The 20,286-nt window shown below is 41.6% G+C and overlaps 2 protein-coding genes across 8 annotated transcripts in view; both read left to right on the forward strand.

The window, feature by feature from the left end:
- The first annotated feature begins 3,524 nt into the window (after nucleotides 1–3,524).
- On the forward strand, nucleotides 3,525–14,946 carry tbcela (tubulin folding cofactor E-like a). Of its 5 annotated transcripts, none has more exons than XM_076081984.1 (11): nucleotides 3,525–3,606; nucleotides 4,727–4,821; nucleotides 4,903–4,961; nucleotides 5,269–5,721; nucleotides 5,796–5,935; nucleotides 6,690–6,871; nucleotides 7,229–7,485; nucleotides 9,438–9,564; nucleotides 9,678–9,794; nucleotides 10,193–10,304; nucleotides 10,798–14,946. In XM_076081984.1, the coding sequence occupies exons 4-11, from the start codon at nucleotides 5,511–5,513 to the stop codon at nucleotides 11,023–11,025; spliced, it is 1,374 nt and encodes a 457-aa protein (XP_075938099.1). In that variant the 5' UTR covers nucleotides 3,525–3,606; nucleotides 4,727–4,821; nucleotides 4,903–4,961; nucleotides 5,269–5,510; the 3' UTR covers nucleotides 11,026–14,946. The 5 variants fall into 5 exon arrangements, with proteins under 5 accessions (XP_075938099.1, XP_075938103.1, XP_075938098.1 ...); XM_076081988.1 differs by having other exon boundaries at nucleotides 3,529–4,821; nucleotides 5,269–5,438; nucleotides 5,554–5,721; XM_076081983.1 differs by having other exon boundaries at nucleotides 3,529–4,821.
- A 1,540-nt stretch (nucleotides 14,947–16,486) lies between these two features.
- LOC142938690 (ubiquitin carboxyl-terminal hydrolase 2-like) overlaps nucleotides 16,487–20,286 on the forward strand; it is a 42,653-nt gene continuing 38,853 nt past the window's right edge. For 2 of the 3 annotated variants that reach the window (XM_076082024.1, XM_076082026.1), the window contains exons 1-2: nucleotides 16,487–16,528; nucleotides 19,084–19,273. The gene's annotated coding sequence lies outside the window, so the exon portion shown is untranslated. Of the gene's footprint in view, nucleotides 16,529–16,555; nucleotides 16,713–19,083; nucleotides 19,274–20,286 lie in introns of those variants that run through there. The other variant, XM_076082025.1, reaches the window with a different exon arrangement.

Consider the following 20,286-nt stretch of genomic DNA (forward strand, 5'->3'; position numbering starts at 1 on the left):
TTTCTGTTGATAAAGCTGGTCGTCCTGTAGGTGGCGCTGTTTTCTCGTCATCTCTCTTCACTCCAAACAGAACTAAACCTCACTAGTTTCTGACAAATGAAGCTTTTAGTTGTGATCAACTAGACAAACATGGAACTTGTTTTAATGTAGATTTTGAAGTTGTGGAAAGGTTCTTTAATTAAAAATCACACGCATCACTTTTATCCACCACATTTACACTTTTTGTTCATCCTCAACTGGATTTGTCAAGATTGAAGTCAGTAAAATGCCTTAAATATCTGAGATCATTAAAATGTCTTGAACATAATATTTTAAGTTTTAATTTGAAGCTTGTTTGTGATGCAGTTCTACATATTGAGAGGACAGTGGTCAAAATAGAATGTCCATCCATTTTCTTCCGCTTATCCGGGGTCGGGTCGCGGTGGCAACAGGCCAAGCAGGCTGACCCAGACTTCCCTCTCACCGGCAACATGTTCCAGCTCATTCTGGGGGATCCCGAGGCGTTCCCAGGCCAGCTGGGAGATATAATCCCTCCAGCGTGTTCTGGGTCTTCCCTGGGGTCTCGTCCCAGTTGGACATGCCTGGAAAACCTCCAGTGGGAGGCATCTTGATTAGATGCTGAACCACGTCAGCCGACTCCTTTCGACGTGGAGTAGCGACTCAACTCAAGCTCCCTCCTGATGACCGAGCTCCTTACCCTATCTCTAAGGCTGAGCCCGGCCACCCTACGGAGGAAACTCATTTTGGCCGCTTGTAGTCCTTTCGGTCACGACCCAGAGTTCGTGACCATAGGTGAGGGTAGGAACGTAGACCGAGTGGTAAATTGAGAGCTTTGCCTTCCGGCTCAGCTCCCTCTTCACCAAGACGGTCCGGTGCAGCGCCGATCCGCCTGTCGATCTCCCGCTCCATCTTACCCTCACTCGTGAACAAGACCCGAGATACTTGAACTCCTTCGCTTGCGGTAGGCCCTCCGTCCCCACCTGGAGGGAGCAATCCACAGAACACCATGGCCTCAGATTTGGAGGTGCTAACTCTCATCCCTGCCGCTTCACACTCGGCTGCAAACCGCCCCACTGAATGCTGGATGTCACGATCCGAGGAGGCTAACAGGACCACATCATCTGCAAACTGCAGAGAGGCGATCCCGAGACCCCCGAACCTGACATTCTCCACCCCCCGGCTGTGCCTAGATATCCTGTTCGTGAAAGTCACAAAGGGCAGCCCTGGTGGAGGCCAACACCCACCGGGAACATGTTTGACTTATTGCCAAGAATACGGACACAGCTCCTACTGCAGTCGTACAGAGACCGGATGGCCCGTTGTAACGGGTCGGGCACCCCATACTCTCGCAGCACCCCCAACAAGAACCCCCGAGGGACCAAAGTCCACAAAGCACATGTAGACTGGTTGGGCAAACTCACAGAACTCCTCCAGTAGTCTTGCGAGGGTAAAGAGCTGTTCCACGGCCGGGACGGAATCCGCACTGCTCCTCTTGAATCCAAGGTTCGACAAATGGTCGGAGCCTCCTTTCCAGCACCCTGGGATAAGCCTTCCCCGGGAGGCTGAGTAGTGTGATACCCCGGTAATTCGAGCACACTCTCCGGTCCCCCTTTTCGAAAATGGGAACCACCACCCTGGTCTGCCATTCCATGGGCACTGATCCCAACCCCGATGCGACATTGAAGAGGTGTGTCAGCCAAGACAGCCCAACAGTGTCCAGCGCCTTCAGCATCTCAGGGGGCTCGTGAGTATCCCCCCTCCCGCCCGGCGCCTCTCACCCTGGGCAACTCCAGAAAAGGACAAAGTCCAACCCCTCTCCAGGAGCCTGGTTCCAGAGCCAGTGCTGTGTGTGGAGGTGAGTCCAACTATATCTAGCTGGTATCGCTCCACCTCCTGCACCAGCTCCGGCTCTTTCCCCGCTAGCGAGGTGACGTTCCACGTCCCTAGAGCTAGTCTATGCTGCCGGCGATCGGCTAGTCCAGGCCCCCGACCCCGATGTCTGACCCTGCGGGTGGTGGGTCCACAGAGTGGCTGCTCCATGTTGTTTCTCCTGTTTGCCTTGGGAGACCCTACCAGGGGCTACTTGCCCGGACAACATATCTCCTAGGATCACTGAGCCTCTCAAACTCCTCCACCACATTAAGGTGGTGATTTGCAGAGGAGAAAATAGCATGTTCTCTTTAAGAAATAAAGAAACATTTATTTCAGTCGTCATACATACAGGTTCTTAACTTTAGGAGCAGCTCAAGGTCACTCAAACGTTACTCGCATTACACTTTACATGGAGACATTGAACTTCACATATGGAATAAAACACTAATAGAGATATGTCTTTGATGATTCACTATAAATACATTTCACTGTTAAAACTTATTTCTGGTTGCAGCATTTAAAACACTGCCTGTATCTTATCAGTTAGAAAAAGTACATTTAACTGATCTTAAACCATACAAATGTGACTTGGCTTATTTTTTTAGATCATATTCTATCTCTGCAGAGATTCAATAAGCACAGAATCACCTGGAGGATCCAATTTTACTTGTTTTTTTATTTAATAAATGTCAATTGATGAAATAGCATGTTATTATAGTATAATTATTCATGATCTATACTGTAATGGAGCTAAATCAGCAAATGAGCCGTTATTTGTTCTTATTTAAATAATGTGAGTACAAATACAGAACCAACGCTGACTTATTACATTTATCGAAAGATGAATAACATAAAATAATTGAAAACCCTTTCATTTCTGCACGAACAAAATCTGCAAAGTGAATCAACTATTTTCCTATATTTTACTCTTTACAGGGTTAACGTCTCCTCGTGCTCACAGATCTCATTTCCGGGATTCAAGCACAAGTTTACAGATTAAAGTTCTTTAACAAAAACAATAATCAGATTAATACTTTGACACAAGTGATTCTCAAAGCGAATGCAGATACAAAATATGATTTATTTTTCTGTAATGAATGAAGTAATTTACTATGTTTGTTATCGCGGTTATGATATAAACATGTATATATAATATACATGTTTTCATATTTATACACAAAATGATCCCGTACGTGTTATGATTTTAGTTTTATTTTATTAGATATATAGAATATATATTTATTTTCATCAGTAAATAAACATTCATTTCATTACCACATCTATTTCCTGACCGATAACAAAGCATCCACTCTCCTGTGATGACCTCCTCTGAATATTAAGTTATGTGATGTTTCATGAGGTGATCCAGTACTATAATAATACCTGGACCTGGTCCTGGTCTCCTACATGGAATGCAGCCATTAATCATGTTTGTTCGGTGCTCCTGTGCTTTCCCTACAGTAACAATGAGGATGAAAACATCTGGAATCATGACCTCCAGCAGCAGCACAGTGACGTCATCGTCTCATTTTTATTTTTGTTCTATTTGATAGCATTTCATAAAAAACAATCTAAGGACCACACATGGCGTAACTTTAAAGGAAGTCGATAAATAAATAAAGAAAGGGGAGAAAAAAACAACTAACAAGCGACGTCACTTCCGGGATGTATGTGAGAGCAAAATGACAGCCGGTTCGTTTTCATCAATAAGGGAATTAAAAGTAGACATCACAGGTATGTAGAACGACGCCTCATGTTTTATCAGGTGTTGACACGTGCGCTCGGCGTATTGTCACGAGCTGATGATGATTGAATATATGTTATTATATCTCTGCGATCTGTGATCCATCGAGCTGCTGTCAACAACCTGCAGTCTGCACCGATTATACACAGACTATACACCGATTATACACAGACTATACACCGATTATACACAGACTATACACCGATTATACACAGACTATACACCGATTATACACCGATTATACACCGATTAATTTAGTGTTGAGAACGTGTTGTAAGTATCTTTAAAAATCTAGCTAAACGCTTTTTAGTAAAAAAGCCAGACTCCGTTTACAAATGTGTATATTTGTAATAGTTTGAGCCTTATTGATTTACATATAATATAAAAACACGACAGTCCGAAATTGTCCTCATTAACGAGCGTTGCACGAGACTTCGGCGTTAATCTCGTAGAAGAAGAATCACTCAGAACTATTAAAAATCATCTTCTGTCCTCAGTCTGCCTGTTGTTTCCGGGACCACCGATCACCGGACCGATGGTCGGTGCGGGGCTCCTGCTCCTCGTGCTCGTATAAACAGTTTAAATTGTGTCCAAATAACTGCTGATTTGTCAAAAACGTGAAAGCCGAATGTACGCGTCCTCTGTGCTGAGTCACAGGACGGCTGTGTGAGCGCACTGAAGATGTGCGCATTGACTGATGAGCAGAGAACAGTAAAACTAGGACTTTGTTAAATGGGATTCAGAGACCAACTCTTCACCAGCTTCTCTCCCACTTACTCCCGCGAGAGGCTCGCGCTGGTAAACATCAATTATCTGTTATAATAATTATTCCTTTGTTAATAAGATGTTTGCTGAACTTCATGCTTATTGTGTTAGCATCATGTTTCATGAGATGATTTATGATAATCAATGATACATTGTTTATCAGAGTTCTGATCAGAACCCTTTGATCTCTTTAAACCCGTTTCTCTTCTCTGCTCAAACGTCTCACTGCTCAATGGTTGAGCGGGTTCACACCATCGCTGTGGTTGATTGTATTGATATTGGTTGACGTGTTCTAAGTGTTATTGCACTGAGTTCAGGAGGTCAGTGAAGCTGTTGTTCTCCCAGTCCTCCCTCAGCTGGTCTGTTCACAGCACACTGGGCTGAAGAGGGACCAGCGTCTTTCTTCTGGAGACATCTGACAGCCAACCAGCCACTCTGGAGTAAGACGCCATATGATGAATAATAATAATAATGTTTGTTTTGTATGAAATAAATAAACTGACTACTGACTTCTCTGACAGGCCGTCAGTACAAACACAGGAGAAGACTGTTGATAGCGGTCCAATGCAGGTCTCCTCAGGTGAGACACTTCCTAAAACATATCAGAGCCAAGAGGAACGTGACTTCATGTCCTGCAGGACTGTGGATCAATGTCTACAATAACACTTTAATCCAGAGATGTGAAAGTTTCCTTTAAATAAATAATCCAGCAGCGATCAGTCGACTAGCAGGGCCGGACTCAACAATAGAAGAGTCAACTGTGACACATTTCTTTTATGCTTAAACACAATATACTGCAGATTATTTTTGTCCAATAAGATAATGTAACGGGATCATTTATTATTTTATTTAAGCTAAACCACTACATAATTCATGTTTCCCTGCAGCAGATTCCACAGCCAGGCTCCACCCACCAAGCGTTCAAACACACACGGATCCTCGTTTTATCTACAGAAACATAAGCGATGAGTAGAAGAAGAAGTTCAACATGAACGTCGTGTTTCTGGCTTTAAAGAGGACGACAACGAGCTGAAGACGCCTCCTCGTGTTCCTCCATGTGCACTATCATCCTCTTCAATCATCAATGATCGGTTATTAATAGGATCTGTATCTGATGATATGATCGTCAATGATCGGTTATTGGTTCATCTTGGTGTGCGTCTCTCCTCCAGCTGCCCAGCAGGAGGCCGTCATGGAGCCTCCGGAGGACTCGGACGGTCGTTCCTTCGTGGAGGTTCTGAATGAGAAGTACAGCCCAGAGAACTTCCCCCTCCGCAGGGGGCCCGGTATGGGAGTGGTGGTGGTCCCCACCGTGGGTCCTCAAGGGTCCCCTATGAAAGGTGAGCTGGAGGTCTCTCTGTTTAACCCCCCCCCCCCTCTCTGTTTAACCCTAACCCTCCCCTCCATCCTCCAGACCGGCTCAACATGCCCACCATGCTGGTTCTGAACAGCTGTGGGATCATCCGAGCCGGAGACCAGGCGGAGATTGCTGCTTTCTGCAACCACGTCATCGAGCTGGACCTGTCTCACAACCTGCTGCAGGACTGGAGACAGGTGTCTGTCTGCTTTATGTGTTTATGTGTTTATGTTGTGTGTATCCAAAGACTGAAGTGTAATCATAATAATCATAGTAATAACTTTATTTATAGAGCACCTTTAAAAAACAGACTTTACAAAGTGCTTTGACAGACAAAACTAAGAAAAGCAAAATAACATTTCATTTCATTCAAACACTAATAAAAGAGTACAATAGATGAAACAATTAAAAAACAATCAATACTTAAATAAATAATCAATAATAATAAAAACATGTATACAAATACAAAAATAAAATAAAAATAAGAGAAGTATCTGTGTCATAGAGGTCCATTGGATGACATGTTCTTTCTTTATGAGTAATTCATTAGTAATTATTCTGATGAGCACTAATAAGCAGTGTAGCCACCACGGCTGCTGATTGATTAGACGCGTGCCAAATAACCAAGTCCAGTTTCTAACGTATGTAATATATTTAAAGAACATAAACAGAGGACCACCACTTCCTCCACATACTACAGAAATCATAACTGTTCTCGTCATTGACTGTTTGCTCCCCTCTGTTCAGCAACACCTGCATCAATGAGCCCCTGATCATAACACCTGTGCCCTCATTCACACCTACGCCCCCAAGTGGTGGGAGGCTGAACTAAATAAAACTCTTTCAACCAGTAAAGATCTGTCGTCCAGAGAGTGAAATCAATCTTCTACTTTTCTCTTTACATTTGTGGTTTCAAAATACAAAAGTAAAACACATTGTGTCATTTCTTAGATCAGTAAAATCGTGTCCAACATCCCCAACCTGGAGTTCCTGAACCTGAGCTCCAACCCTCTGGCAGGAAGCCGTCTGGAGCCGCCGTGTGCTGGAGGCTTCTCTCGAGTCCGCCGCCTCGTCCTCAACAACACTCGGGTGTCCTGGGACACGGTGCTGCTGCTCACCAGAGAGATCACCGAGTAAGAAGAGGCTCATGTAACGCTCTGCTGTCACGTCACCGTTAGAGAAGGCCTCATCTGCATATTTAAACATAACAGGAAACTTGTAATACAAAAAGTAATTGTCTTAATGTCTTAATATATATATATACAGATATATATATATATATTGTTCTCCGTGTTGCTCTGCAGGCTGGAGGAGTTGTTTCTGTGCCTTAACGAGTATATATATATATATATATATATATATATATATATCTCTATGTATATATATATACATATACGTATATACATGCATATATATATATGTATATATATATGCATGTATATATATATATATATGCATGTATATATATATATATGTTCTCTGTGTTGCAGGCTGGAGGAGTTGTTCCTGTGCCTTAACGAGTACAGCGGTGTGAGTGCCTCCAACGTGGCGTGCCCCACCTTGCGTCTGCTCCACATCACTGACAACAGCCTCCAGGACTGGGCCGAGGTGCGGAAGCTGGGCCCCATGTTCCCCGGCCTGGACACGCTGTTCATGGCCAACAACAAGCTGGCCTCCATCCAGGACAACGAGGACGTCCTGCGGAGGCTCTTCCCCAAACTACGCAGCATCAGCCTGAGCAACTCAGGTCGGTACATCGCTGCGTCCGCTTGTGGTATAAGACACGGCAGTTTAACGGCTACACCCACACGACTACGCTGACATTATATTCATTTCTATGAACTTTTTATTTTTATTTTTTATGTTTTTTAACTAAATAGAACAGTCCCTGAAATACGACCTCAAAAAACAAGGCACTTGATCAAAACAATTGCAGAAATAATAGTACTAAGAGTTTAGCTTGTAACGAGTACACATCTAATATACACCTACATGCATGTATACACACTATATATATATGTGTGTGTGTGTATATACATAAATATCTACCTACGAGTACAGCATACCCATACATATACCTTCCTACAAGTACACACTTTTACGCATGTTGTCAAAAAATAATATTATTAGGAGGGGGGGGGGGGGGGGGTGTAATAATATACAGTATACAGCAGAGGTCTTCAACAGGGGGTCCGAAATTTTTGGTTGATTAGACTATTTAAAAAAAATGTTTATTTTTTTTTTTTTTTCCCAAACATGACCATGTCCATGTCCATTATTTTAATAGTTCAGTATTGTATGCAAGATAACAGGTATGTTTATGCATGGCAGAGCAACTAATAGGCCATCACTCATTTTTTGTTTCCATATTTATGTTTAAAATAAAAACATCTATTTGAATATCTTGTGTGCATGATTATCATGCTATTGACAGACAATGTTGATATTGGCATTGGTATCAGCTGACAAGGTGTGTTTATAAATGGCAGTGGCACGGCCTCCCTACTCACTGTACCTTGCACATGTTTAAAATAAAAACATGAATATATGAACCTGTGTATTATTTGAATAGCTTAGTATTGAATGCACAATAAAGAGGTATGTTTATACATGGCACTAGGCCCATTTAATATAAAATACAATATATATAGTCGGGGGTCCCTGCTCCATCTCTCTATCAGTTTGAGGGTCCTTGCCCTGAAAAACGTTGAAGACCTCTGGTATACAGTATATATATATGTATATATATATATATATATATACATATATATACATAAACATACAATAATAAAAATAAAATAGAGTTTAATTAATTAATTAATTAATTAATAAATAAAATAAATAAAATAAATAAAATAAATGAAATAAATGAAATAAATGAAATAAATGAAATAAATGAAATAAATGAAATAAATAAAATAAATAAAATAAATAAAATAAATAAAATAAATAAAATAAATAAAATAAATAAAATAAAATAAATAAAATACCCCCCCAGTTTTAAACGTATCGGTGTGGATGATGGTTTGATTCTAGGAGGAAGAATTGCTTCAGTACCTTTCAGTACAGAATGACTTCATGTGACAGCTGATAGAATTAGCAGCAGCTAACGTGCCGCCGTGTCCTGAGAGCTCGGTGTTATCTGTGGAGCATCGCCACAGATTCCTCTTTGCGTCGGCTTGTATCTCAGCAGTGGTTTGTGGTTTCAGCGGCGGATCTATTTTTAGATCTCTGTGAAGAAAACAATAAGTCTGCTTCGCCTGAGGAACAGAAAAACATCAAACGTTTGTTTCAGTTTCAGACAAAAACTAATTCTGCTGACATGTAAAATCATTTCAACGCTCTGAAGTCAGTAAACCAGTCAAAGTTCTAAATGTTATACTTTTACTTTAGCGTTATTTATTGTGTTTTTCTTCATAAAAACACAAAATTCTAATGATTAGGAAATAATAGATTGCATTTTTATTGATTAAAATAAATCTCATCATTATTATTTTTAATGCTGTATTATAATGTGCTTAAATGTGTGTGTGAGACGACGCGGAGCCGAGAATAGATGCTACATTAGCATGAGCTATATCAGAACTGGAGGGTATATTCAACATAATGTGAAGTGTTTGTGTTATTCTATTATTTCATGGCCAGCATAGTCAGAACTCAGCTTAGCTGCACATGAAACGTGACTTCTTGTGTTGTCAGGTCTGAACCGATGGGACGACATCGAGAAGCTCAACTTCTTCCCCAGGCTGGAGGAGGTACGGCTGCATGGCATTCCTCTACTGCAGAGCTACACCAACGCAGAGCGACGCAGCCTTGTGATAGCACAGTGAGTCCTCACAGAGACAGATACTTTATCACATCAGAGAGAGGATGTGATAAAGGTGCTGGATAAATAAAACTTTGATTGATTGATAGATGAACAGTATTTGTTCTCCTCAGGCTCCCTGTGATATCTCAGCTAAACGGCAGCGTTGTGAGTGATTATGAGAGAGAGGACGCTGAGAGGTTCTTCATCCGGTACTACGTGGACTACCCCGAGGAGGAGCTGCCTTACAGGTACCCACAACATCTGGATCTGGTTTGGTGTAAGATGTCAGCCTTCTCTCCAATATAATGGAACCAGATTTCACTCGCTTTTGGTTCCCAAAGCACCAAAAAAACAAACGTTGAAAGACCTTGTTTGTGTGAGGTTTCATAGGAACTATTTTCTTCCTGCCGAACGACACCCACCAACTGTATCACCGCGCTGAAGGAAGCGTGAATCTTATCACAGACGAGAGCCGAGATTTGACCGTTACCTATAGTTCCCTTATATTAGAGAGAAGGCCGATATCTCCAACACTCGGCAGCTCACACCAAATGAATCTAGACTCCCTACATCACACTACATGTGAGAGGAACGACATGTGAACTGTCCCTTTAACACTCAACACACCTGCTCTTGTCCTCCTCAGGTACCACTCTCTGGTCACCAAGTACGGGAAGCTGGAGCCGCTCGCTGAGATTGACCTCCGACCTCGCTACCGGGCCCTGGTGGAGGTTCACTGTGAGGACAAAGTGGAACAGGTGTGTTTAGCTTTTCATGAACATAGAATGACTCGACTACGAAGAGTATATTTAAATATGTGTTTGATACATAAATGTTCAATTGGTTCAGTGGCTCATGAGTCCGATCTATCAAACACGTTCCCTCAAAGATTCCACATCTGTATTCAGTCCGATATACAAAGGATAACAAACCCTCTCCCGTCTCAAGACCGTCTGTCACAAGTCACAGAGTTTTTAGTCACAGACTACACCATTTTGCAAAGACTGAAGCCGAGACTAAAAGAAACTTCAGATAATATTAAACAAGATGAGAAAAAGACTGACTGGATCTCAGGAGCACGCCACAACTCCAGTAAATCTATTATTATTAAGACTGGCAAGAGATTTAAAACAATATGTTTGAAACAATTCTACATGCAGAATTAAAACATTCCCGGCTTTGACTTGTCATATTTATTCCGAGTGTCGTGTTTTTGTGCCTAAAATGTATAAACTGTTGTGTTCGTGTCAGCTGAGCATCCGTCTGGACCAGACCGTGGCGGAGCTGAAGAAGCAGCTGACCTCGGTGGTCCAGCTGTCCACCAGCAGCATGAGGATCTACTACATCGACAAGTGCAGCGCCTTCGGTCCGGAGGAGATGAAGTACAATACGCGGGCAGTCCACTCCTACAGCATCCAGGACGGAGACGAAATACTGGTGGTGCCCAAGACCAAGGGACCCAAGCTGGTGACTAATTGATTGATTAATTGGATTATTTGTTGATTGGTTAACTGACGCCACAAAATAATTGGACAATGGAGCAGCATCAGAGGCCCACAAGAAAAAAAGAGGATGTGAACACCATCATGGTGGACTGCAGTGGGCTGCAGCCATCGTGTCTTTTCTTTATTTCAGCTTTTTTATTTTGAGGGAGCATCCACTGGAGTTATGTAGACCAATCTGTCACACTGGAAAACAGACTCGCAGTCAGCTAGCAGCTTTAGCGCCGCATACCAGCAAAGCTTCGCTGCAGCTCTGTCTCTTTGTTACCATCATGCACCTGCACAGGCAAAGCATCCAACACCACTACCCCCCCGATTAGCGGTGAGTGAAAGTGGGCACAAGGTGAGGAAGAGCAGCAGTTGTTGAAGGATAAATCGTGCATCAAACACTGTTGGGAGCATTTCTGGGTTCATTCTGTCGTACAGTGGTGTGTTGTTTCTGTAGAAGACGCTGCATCACATTCAGATCGTTATACCAACAAAGTCAAACATCAACAAATTAACAATCAGAGTAAGTGCATCATAGAATATGCAGATCATAGCTCCTTAAATAAAGGAATACTTCTCCCACAAAATGGCCATTTCTTTATCAATTACTCTTCCTGTTTACCTCAGGATCCTTGATGAAAACTTTCTCTCATGCCTCCACAGTGAATGAAGAATCAGAAAACAGGAGTAAAACCGTGATGAATTACAGTAAATGGAGCTAAAAAAAACATCCAGCATCTTCGTCTACAATCTTGCTATTTAAAAGACTTCCGTCACCACATTCCCTACCAGACAGTAGTTTAGAAAGTGTTTTAAATAGTAAGATTTAAAATATTACACCACTTTATGACAAAATGGCTTCAGGCGTAGTGATGCAATCCAACAGTGTGAAGACTATTTTAAGGGCGATGTTTCCTTCATCCTGTTGTGTGTTTTCTGGACTTGGGAGAAGGCTTGAGACCGGGTACCGGGGGGGTACCGAAGTGGTTGTGATGAGAGTCGGTACCTAAAACTTTGAGTTTGTGGTTTCTCTGCTAGAAAACGGTGGATTGTTCCGTCTGGGTTGTGGAGTGAGTCACCATCCAATGCCGGGGGAGTTCAAGTATCTCAGGGTTTTGGGTAAACGGCAGTTTTCGGCGTCAACAGTGATGAAGATGTTGTAACAAACCATCTGAAAGATTTAAGACTCACCGGTCCTTCTACATTTCGACTCTCATCTGTGTTCATGAGCTTTTTGGGTAGTGACAGAGAGAATGAGTGGATACAAGTCGCCTAGAGAGAGAGAACAGACACCCGGAGGAAGCTTCGTCATAAAGTAGCCAGCTGATCAGGATCCTCCTGGAACGCCTTCCTTTGCAGAACCAGAACATGCTGGAGGAATTCTATATCTCGTCTGGCCTGTCAACGCCTCGGGAGGAGCTGTAAAACATCTGGGCTACGTTAGCTTGCTGCAGCCTAACCCCAGATGGATGGATGTTTCCTTTATCACTGGTCTGATGCTACTGTGTTATGTTATCACTAAACACACACTATGCACACATGTGGTGTAACTTTAATCATCACAGAGTAAATCGTTTTACTGACAATCATTCTCCTCCAATATTCAGTAGAACATGTGTTTCTAGTCTCTGATCTCTGATCATGTTTCATTGTAAACAACCAATCAGTGTTTAAACCAACAGGAGGAGAGCTAGTAACGTTAGCATCACCGCTAACGGCTAACCAACAGGAGGAGAGCTAGTAACGTTAGCATCACCGCTAACGGCTAACCAACAGGAGGAGAGCTAGTAACGTTAGCAGCACCGCTAACGGCTAACCAACAGGAGGAGAGCTAGTAACGTTAGCATCACCGCTAACGGCTAACCAACAGGAGGAGAGCTAGTAACGTTAGCAGCACCGCTAACGGCTAACCAACAGGAGGAGAGCTAGTAACGTTAGCAGCACCGCTAACGGCTAACCAACAGGAGGAGAGCTAGTAACGTTAGCAGCACCGCTAACGGCTAACCAACAGGAGGAGAGCTAGTAACGTTAGCAGCACCGCTAACCAACAGGAGGAGAGCTAGTAACGTTAGCAGCACCGCTAACGGCTAACCAACAGGAGGAGAGCTAGTAACGTTTGCAGCACTGCTAACGGCTAACCAACGGAGGTTCACTTCAGTTACATTATGATGCCTTCAGGCTCTGCTAATTGATGTGTTTCTAGTCTGATCTCTGATAATGCTACATTATAAACAACCAATCAATCTTTCTATTTTAAACATCATTTAAGTTCAGGTTGTATTGTATCCATCCATCCATCTATTAGCTAAACCCGCTTATACAGATGGTTTTAATTCATTTGAGCTCATTCTACGTTCGATAAGGTTCAGTTTGTCATCAGCTTGTGTGTTCATGGTCGTTTTAAACTTGATGTATATGGATATATGATGTTTTTACTAGTTTTTGCTGTTATCTATTTCAAATGATTATTTAGGCTTTTAAGAAGATAGCATTCATTTTTTCCAATGCTCCATTTTTATGTAAGTCACATAATTTCATAATTTCTTTAAATACTTGCGTATGCTCTTGTTTCTTGGACCCTTTAAATGCTGAATCAGTGCACATTCTTTACAGTGTATTCCAGTATTTTGTGCATCCACCTTTAAACCGCCCACAGTGATCTTCTCCTGTAAGCCTCTACACTATTCCACATTTCACTTCATCCTGCACACAATAACGCCCACCAAAGATAGCTCACTAGGGTTATTATTATAATAATGTGGAATATACTCCGTATGTATTATACAGCATCCACCTTGTAGAAGAGGAGCGTTGATATCTGATATTTGGTGCTATTGATTTTTCCCTCTAGCGTCTGCAGAGCAGGAGATTCCAGGCTCCAGATAGATGATATGAAATATAGATATTCACATTTAGTGTTTGGAAACAAATACCTGTTAATAGAAACCTGACAGCTCTGTGTGCTTTTACCCTCCACATGCATCAATATCTCAAGTATGAAACCAGACTTCCCCTCCTTACTGTTATAGATATACTGATGTGTATTTAATAACACATAATACTGCTTTACTTGAACATTAGGAGGTGTGATATCAGACTACGTGTGATGTGGTGTAGCAGCGACACTCAGCAGGTTAATACATTTACAACACGTGTGTCTTGGTTGTGATTAAATGAACTACAGCCATAGAGTCGAGCACAGGCAGAGAGCTACAGCATTACGCTCTGTCGTTGTCTTTAAAGTGACAACATGTCATTGTTTGCAGAGTGGGTGAGTTTTTTTTGTTTTTTTTGGTATGCATGTAAGTTATTGATTTAATTGGTCACTTTACCTGCAAAGATTTATGGAATAATGAACTTTGTTTTACGTGTAAATTAATTGTTTACCTGTTGAATTCCTACAGATGTTTATGATTAGTATGTTAAGATGTTATTTACTGATTGAATGTGTCACTAAACCTGCTTAGAGTTATGAAATAATGAACTTCACACTAAGTGTTGATTTCACTTCTCTGTTGGATTCGTCTTGTCTTTAAAGAACACTATGCTGTCATCTTATGTATTTATTGCTTTCTGTTTTTTAAAGGGACAGTTCACCCCAAATCCGAACCACCTGTCATGTTATTAACCAGTCTGGATTGTTTTGGTGTGTGTTGCCGTGTCGTTGGAGATATCGGCCGTAGAGATGTCGGTCTTCTCTCCAATATAATGAGAAAAAAAATCACATTTAAAAAACTCAACAGCGATGTCTTTTTCCAGAAGTCCTGACCCGGATACTCACGGTGACCCACGGACCTTTTTGTGAGCTGTTTCATGGAACTGTTTTCTTTCAACCATAGTTAAAGTAATAAAAGAATATAGAAAGAAAATGAAGATTCATGACTAATAAAGCAACGAACAAGAAAACAAACGTTTGTTATTTATTAAGAATTTAACTAAAGCTCAGGTAATCTGCTTTATGTGTGTTTGATAGATTCTGATTGGTACATTTTGTGACATCACCTTTTTCTAACCGAGACCCGACGTTTAAAACCAGAAACAAGAAGTCACAAAAATACAGAAAATTCTCTTTTGTGTTGATGAAGAATCCTGCCGTCGCTCACAGGAAGAAGCTGATTAAGAAAACACTTTTTTTGTGGACCTTTAAAGGAAAATTCTTCCCTTAAACACTTTACGATTTATTTAAGTCATCGTGTCGTTTTTTCCTCATACGTTCATCACAATAACTCAACCAGCAGCAGCCTCAATAGACCAGAATGCATCACAACCTGCACATTAAGGTATTACTGACTGCTTGTTGTTGAACTTACTTTATGTCACCACTTTAATTCATAATCCAGAGATGAATGTGACATTTATATTGGTACCGCTCTCATCGTGAGAGTTTTATAAGAACATTTCTGAATACTGTGACTTCAAAGGAATCCTCGGAGGTGTAAAAGATCCTTAAAAAATCATTAACTGAAGTAGACGTAACACCTCCTAACCCTTGAATGAACTCCTCTGCTCCTGGAAGCCGGTGCATTACACAAAGATCATTAATACGTTGAATGCCAGACATCTGGCAGCACTTCCTGTTTGAATTGAGACCTGCGAGACTAAATGGATACCTGGATATTTCAGTAAACACATCGCTTGAGTCATCAGCCGCTCTCTAGAAGTAGAGCAGCAGAGCTCACGTGGATCTCTGAGGCTGTGTTTGACTATTGTAGTACAGAGTTTGGTTTTGGCTAAATGTGCAGGAGGTCCAGGTCTGTTCAGAATCTGTGGCCATTAAAGCCTCATCCTTTATCGTAGGAGCCGATGTGGAGTGTTAAATGGAACAGAGTGAGTCCTCTTTCTTGTATTAGCTTACGTAGAGAGAGATCTGTCACTGAGTGGCCGTCTCCCTCCTCAGCGTGTGACGCTTTGTTTCATTCACAGCAGCAGATGTTTCACAGATGGTTAAACTGCAGAATGATTCTATGACTCATTCACACGCCAACATCACGGACCACGAGAGTTCTTAGTAAACTTAGAAGAAACGATCTTAAGCGGGAACATCACAGCATGTAAGCAAATTAAAATTAAGTTAAAGTTACTACTGTACAAGGAACTTTCATTTGTTCCTATTTATCCTCTTTAATATTAACTATTTATTTTGATTTACATACTTTCCTTTCCTTACTTAAATCCGGTAGTATTACTTTAGTTTCTATACTATTCAAAAATAATAGCAAAACTTCCCCCATGGGTCACATTACCATTGGAAAACATACAGGTTCCCGTCTTTCCCATTGGCCGTGAAAGCAGCATTTTCGCATTGAAATAGCACTCTCTGATGTTTACACTCATCACTATGGTTACGGTGTAGACGGGGGCGTGTCGCTGACGCTAGCGGAGGTGTGAACCAATCAGATCAGAGTAGCTCTGTTACCGGACTGACGTCACGCGTTAAAGCGAACATTACCGTTAGTTGGTGGCTGAAACTCTTCAACTGCAACAAAATAAAGGTGGGTTTAGTATAAGATGTAAGCTTACGTCAGAGTAGTGTTGATTTAAAGCAGGTGACGGTGTAACGTAGTCCTCTATCGAGCATTAGCGATCACAGCGATAACAATGGTGTAACAAATAGCTCGTAACTACACCTTTAGGTGGTGGGGGTGGTTAGGACCCGGATGTTCTCCATCTGTGGAGGTGAGTGACTGCAGTCAAGTAGCCTAGCTACCACGTTGCATGTCGGGAATTTAAGTTAAATAACGTACCTTACACCAAAAAACACCATTTAACGCGTTTTAGAAGTCATAAAACATGACTTGACTTTTAAAAGACAGGTATATTAACGAGCTACTTATTTAAAAATAAACTGTGGAATGTTTTGGGTGAAAATGAACAGCTATAAGTCAAAACGTTGTGTAGTATTTACAGTGAAATGTCTCGTTTACACACTTCAGTTTGCCGCGGTGGTGTCTGAACACAACACAGATAAGCTACTGTTTAACTTGAGTTAAACCTGACGTTAGCTAGCTATATAACTAGTTGTAGCGTTATAGCTAGACCGGCTAGTTAACTAGTCGGTGTGCTACGCTGCTATTTGCCTCTACTCCGTCTATTGAGAACCGTAAACGGTCACACTGCAGTGCACCGATGTTATGCTTTATCATGCGACCCTGTTAACTGGTGTTACGGTTTATCAAGGGACCCTGTTAACTGGTGTTACGGTTTATCAAGGGACCCTGTTAACTGGTGTTACGGTTTATCAAGGGACCCTGTTAACTGGTGTTACGGTTTATCAAGGGACCCTGTTAACTGGTGTTACGGTTTATCAAGGGACCCTGTTAACTGGTGTTACGGTTTATCAAGGGACCCTGTTAACTGGTGTTACGGTTTATCAAGGGACCCCGTTAACTGTTTTAAACAGATGTCGTAACTACGGCAACCAAGGACGCGTTTGGCTGAAAGTCACCAGTTAACTGGGTCGCTTGATAAACCAAAACACCGGTCATCGTTATGTCTCAAGCTCTGGTGTCCCATCTCCTCCCGGTGTCACGTAATGATGACCCCTCACGGACACCGTCTTTTTTTCACATATACTTCAACTGGTTTCTTGTGCTGTAAAAAAAAAATCGTTTTTCATTTAAAAGTTTTGCAACTATATTATAAAAGAAGATGTAACTTTATTAATCCTGAAGATCAAAGATTACACCAGAAGTATAACACAAAACAATAGAATACAAATATAAACACATGTGAAAAATAGTGTAATAATTATTAAATGTTAAAGAAGTAATAGTGTACAAAAATAGAATAACAGTGAGTTAAATTTAAAAAAAAAAATATTATAATAGATGTGTGTGTGTGTGTATATATATATATATATATATATATATATATATATACATATACAGTATACTATATTGGAATAAGGGAGATAAGATGGAACTTTATTAATCTCGAAGGAAATTCTTGTCTCAGAGTTCACGACAACTATAAAAGGTAAATTACAACAACATAAGATTAAAAGGAAGAGTAAAAATATAAAGTGTATAAGAAGTAACACAAACACACATATTGGAATAAGTGAGATAACGTAGAAGATAAGTCATATAAAGATGAAATACAGTTTGTTACAATCAGCTGTGAAAGTGAATCACTTTTTCACTTTGATGGGTCGAATGTGACAGAAACTTCTCACTCCAGACTTTAATTTCTGTGAAAAGCCAGCGTGGTGGACTCCATATAACTCATATAACTCATATAACTCATGTAACTCATGTAAAGAGCCTCCATGCTAGTCCTCTCAGAGCTAATTGGAATGCCGCTGCGTGTTGCGCGCTCTGCAGAGGGTCACAGGACGTCTGCTATATTTACCGGCCGTGTAACTCGATCTGTGTTATTCTGGAGCGCGGTGCTCACGCTCTCCTCTCACAGCCTCAGCAGCTCCTCATTGCTGTCCGTCCTATCGGCCCGGCCGCTCACAACAAGGGTGAGCCTCTGCACTCAGCTTCCTCCCTTTCTCTGTCAGTTGAATGCTGTGTGCGCTGCTGGGTACGTCTTCCTCAGGAGATGGTGATACAGGACGAGAGGATAATGTTCTAGAAAGTTCTGGATTGTTCCAGAAGAACTGTGAGCAGCTCTGCAGGGCATGTCCTCAGTAGGATAGTGTACATGTATAGAGGAGCTGGTTGTGGAAGGTGAAATATGAGCCACCTTAATGCAGCTGTACGAGATGGAGTCCACCTATCAGCTTTCTCTCTACCTGAGCTTTAGATATTTCCAGATTTTGATATCGCGAGCTGAAGGACGCACCATTAATCTTTCATGGTGGGACATGAAATCTGGAGAATGTGTTGATCGGTGTGGTCTGAACTAGCTGAGAGAGAGAAGACAGAAGGACAGGTTGATTTCTGCTAGAGTCTTTGTTAATGTACAGGCCTGAAGGCGACGTGAGGGACGGACTTTACTGTCCCACCACATAGCTTGATATCAGAGTTTCTCTATATTATTGTCTACTTTTATATTTTAAGATGAAACGTGTAACGCTGCTGCTTCACTGTGTTTTCCACAGGAGTGATCCGTGTCAGAAAGCCTGTGAGCGAGTGTGTGTGTGTGTGTGTGGGTGTGTGTGTGTGTGTGTGTGTGTGTATATATGTGTGTATGTGTGTGTTGACACCGCGGGGTAGCAACAGTACGATGAGCTGCCCAAGAGCCATTACTGCCTGTGGGGACTGACACACACACCGCTACAACTATAGCAGGTAACTACACATTCATGCTTTAACACACACACACACTCATACACACACACACACACTCTCACACACACACACAAACTGTCCAGTGTGAAGACCTGAAGGCTTGAGGTGTGTCCTCAAGTACATGTCGTTCATAGTGCTTTCATGTTTTGTGTGTAAGGGCAGAGAACCTCCGGCTCTAAAGAGAGAAGTCAGAGCTTCATGTGTTAAAGCTGCATTCTCTCTAGTGTCCACCAGGGGGCGACTCCTCTGGTTGTATAGAAGTCTATGAGAAAATGACTCTACTTCTCTCTTGATTTATTACCTCAGTAAACATTGTAAACATGAGTTTATGGTCTCAATCTCTAGTTTCAAGTCTTCTTCAATACAGCATGATGTTAATTTAGTACATTATGGTCCATTTAGAGTCAAACAGACCATAAAGCAGGGGATGCTTTAGGGCGGGGCTACACAGTGATTGACAGGTCTCTGCCAGAGACGTCACTGAGTGTGTGCTTCAGATCACAGCAGGATTCACTGGTACCTTTTTTGAAGGAGAGTTAGAAAAAATGTTGAAAATAAGTTTCTGTTTTGTCATCTTACCAGTGACTCACAGAACGTCAGTCACTTCTCAGTTTACAGACGTTTACACTACGACACTCGTATGGATGATGCCTGACGTCAGTCAGAAAACATTATGCAACTGTTAGACACCAAACCTGCCATACAAAGCATCTGTTACATAATGCAGCCATGGTGACATATTCAGACCAGAGAAGACAAACAGGGTCTGAAGGTGTGTGGTGTAAACCTTGAATTTCTGTTTCTAAGCATTCATCTCACACCGACACAGTTCGTAGGTGAAAGCTAAAGAATGGTTTCATTGATCCACTTTCCATTTAAAAGTTGGTTAAAACTAAATCTTTTCCTCCTAAAAATGACGCTTTTTTTATCTTGACATACTCTAAATGTCCACAGATTAAACAAACACTGTGGTGCTCCCAGATGCTTCCGACTGCAGCAAAGAAGATTACATT

This window comes from Anarhichas minor, unplaced genomic scaffold (genome assembly GCF_050575085.1).
Source record: "Anarhichas minor isolate MPS153535 unplaced genomic scaffold, ASM5057508v1 ptg000088l, whole genome shotgun sequence".
Taxonomy (NCBI): domain Eukaryota; kingdom Metazoa; phylum Chordata; class Actinopteri; order Perciformes; family Anarhichadidae; genus Anarhichas; species Anarhichas minor.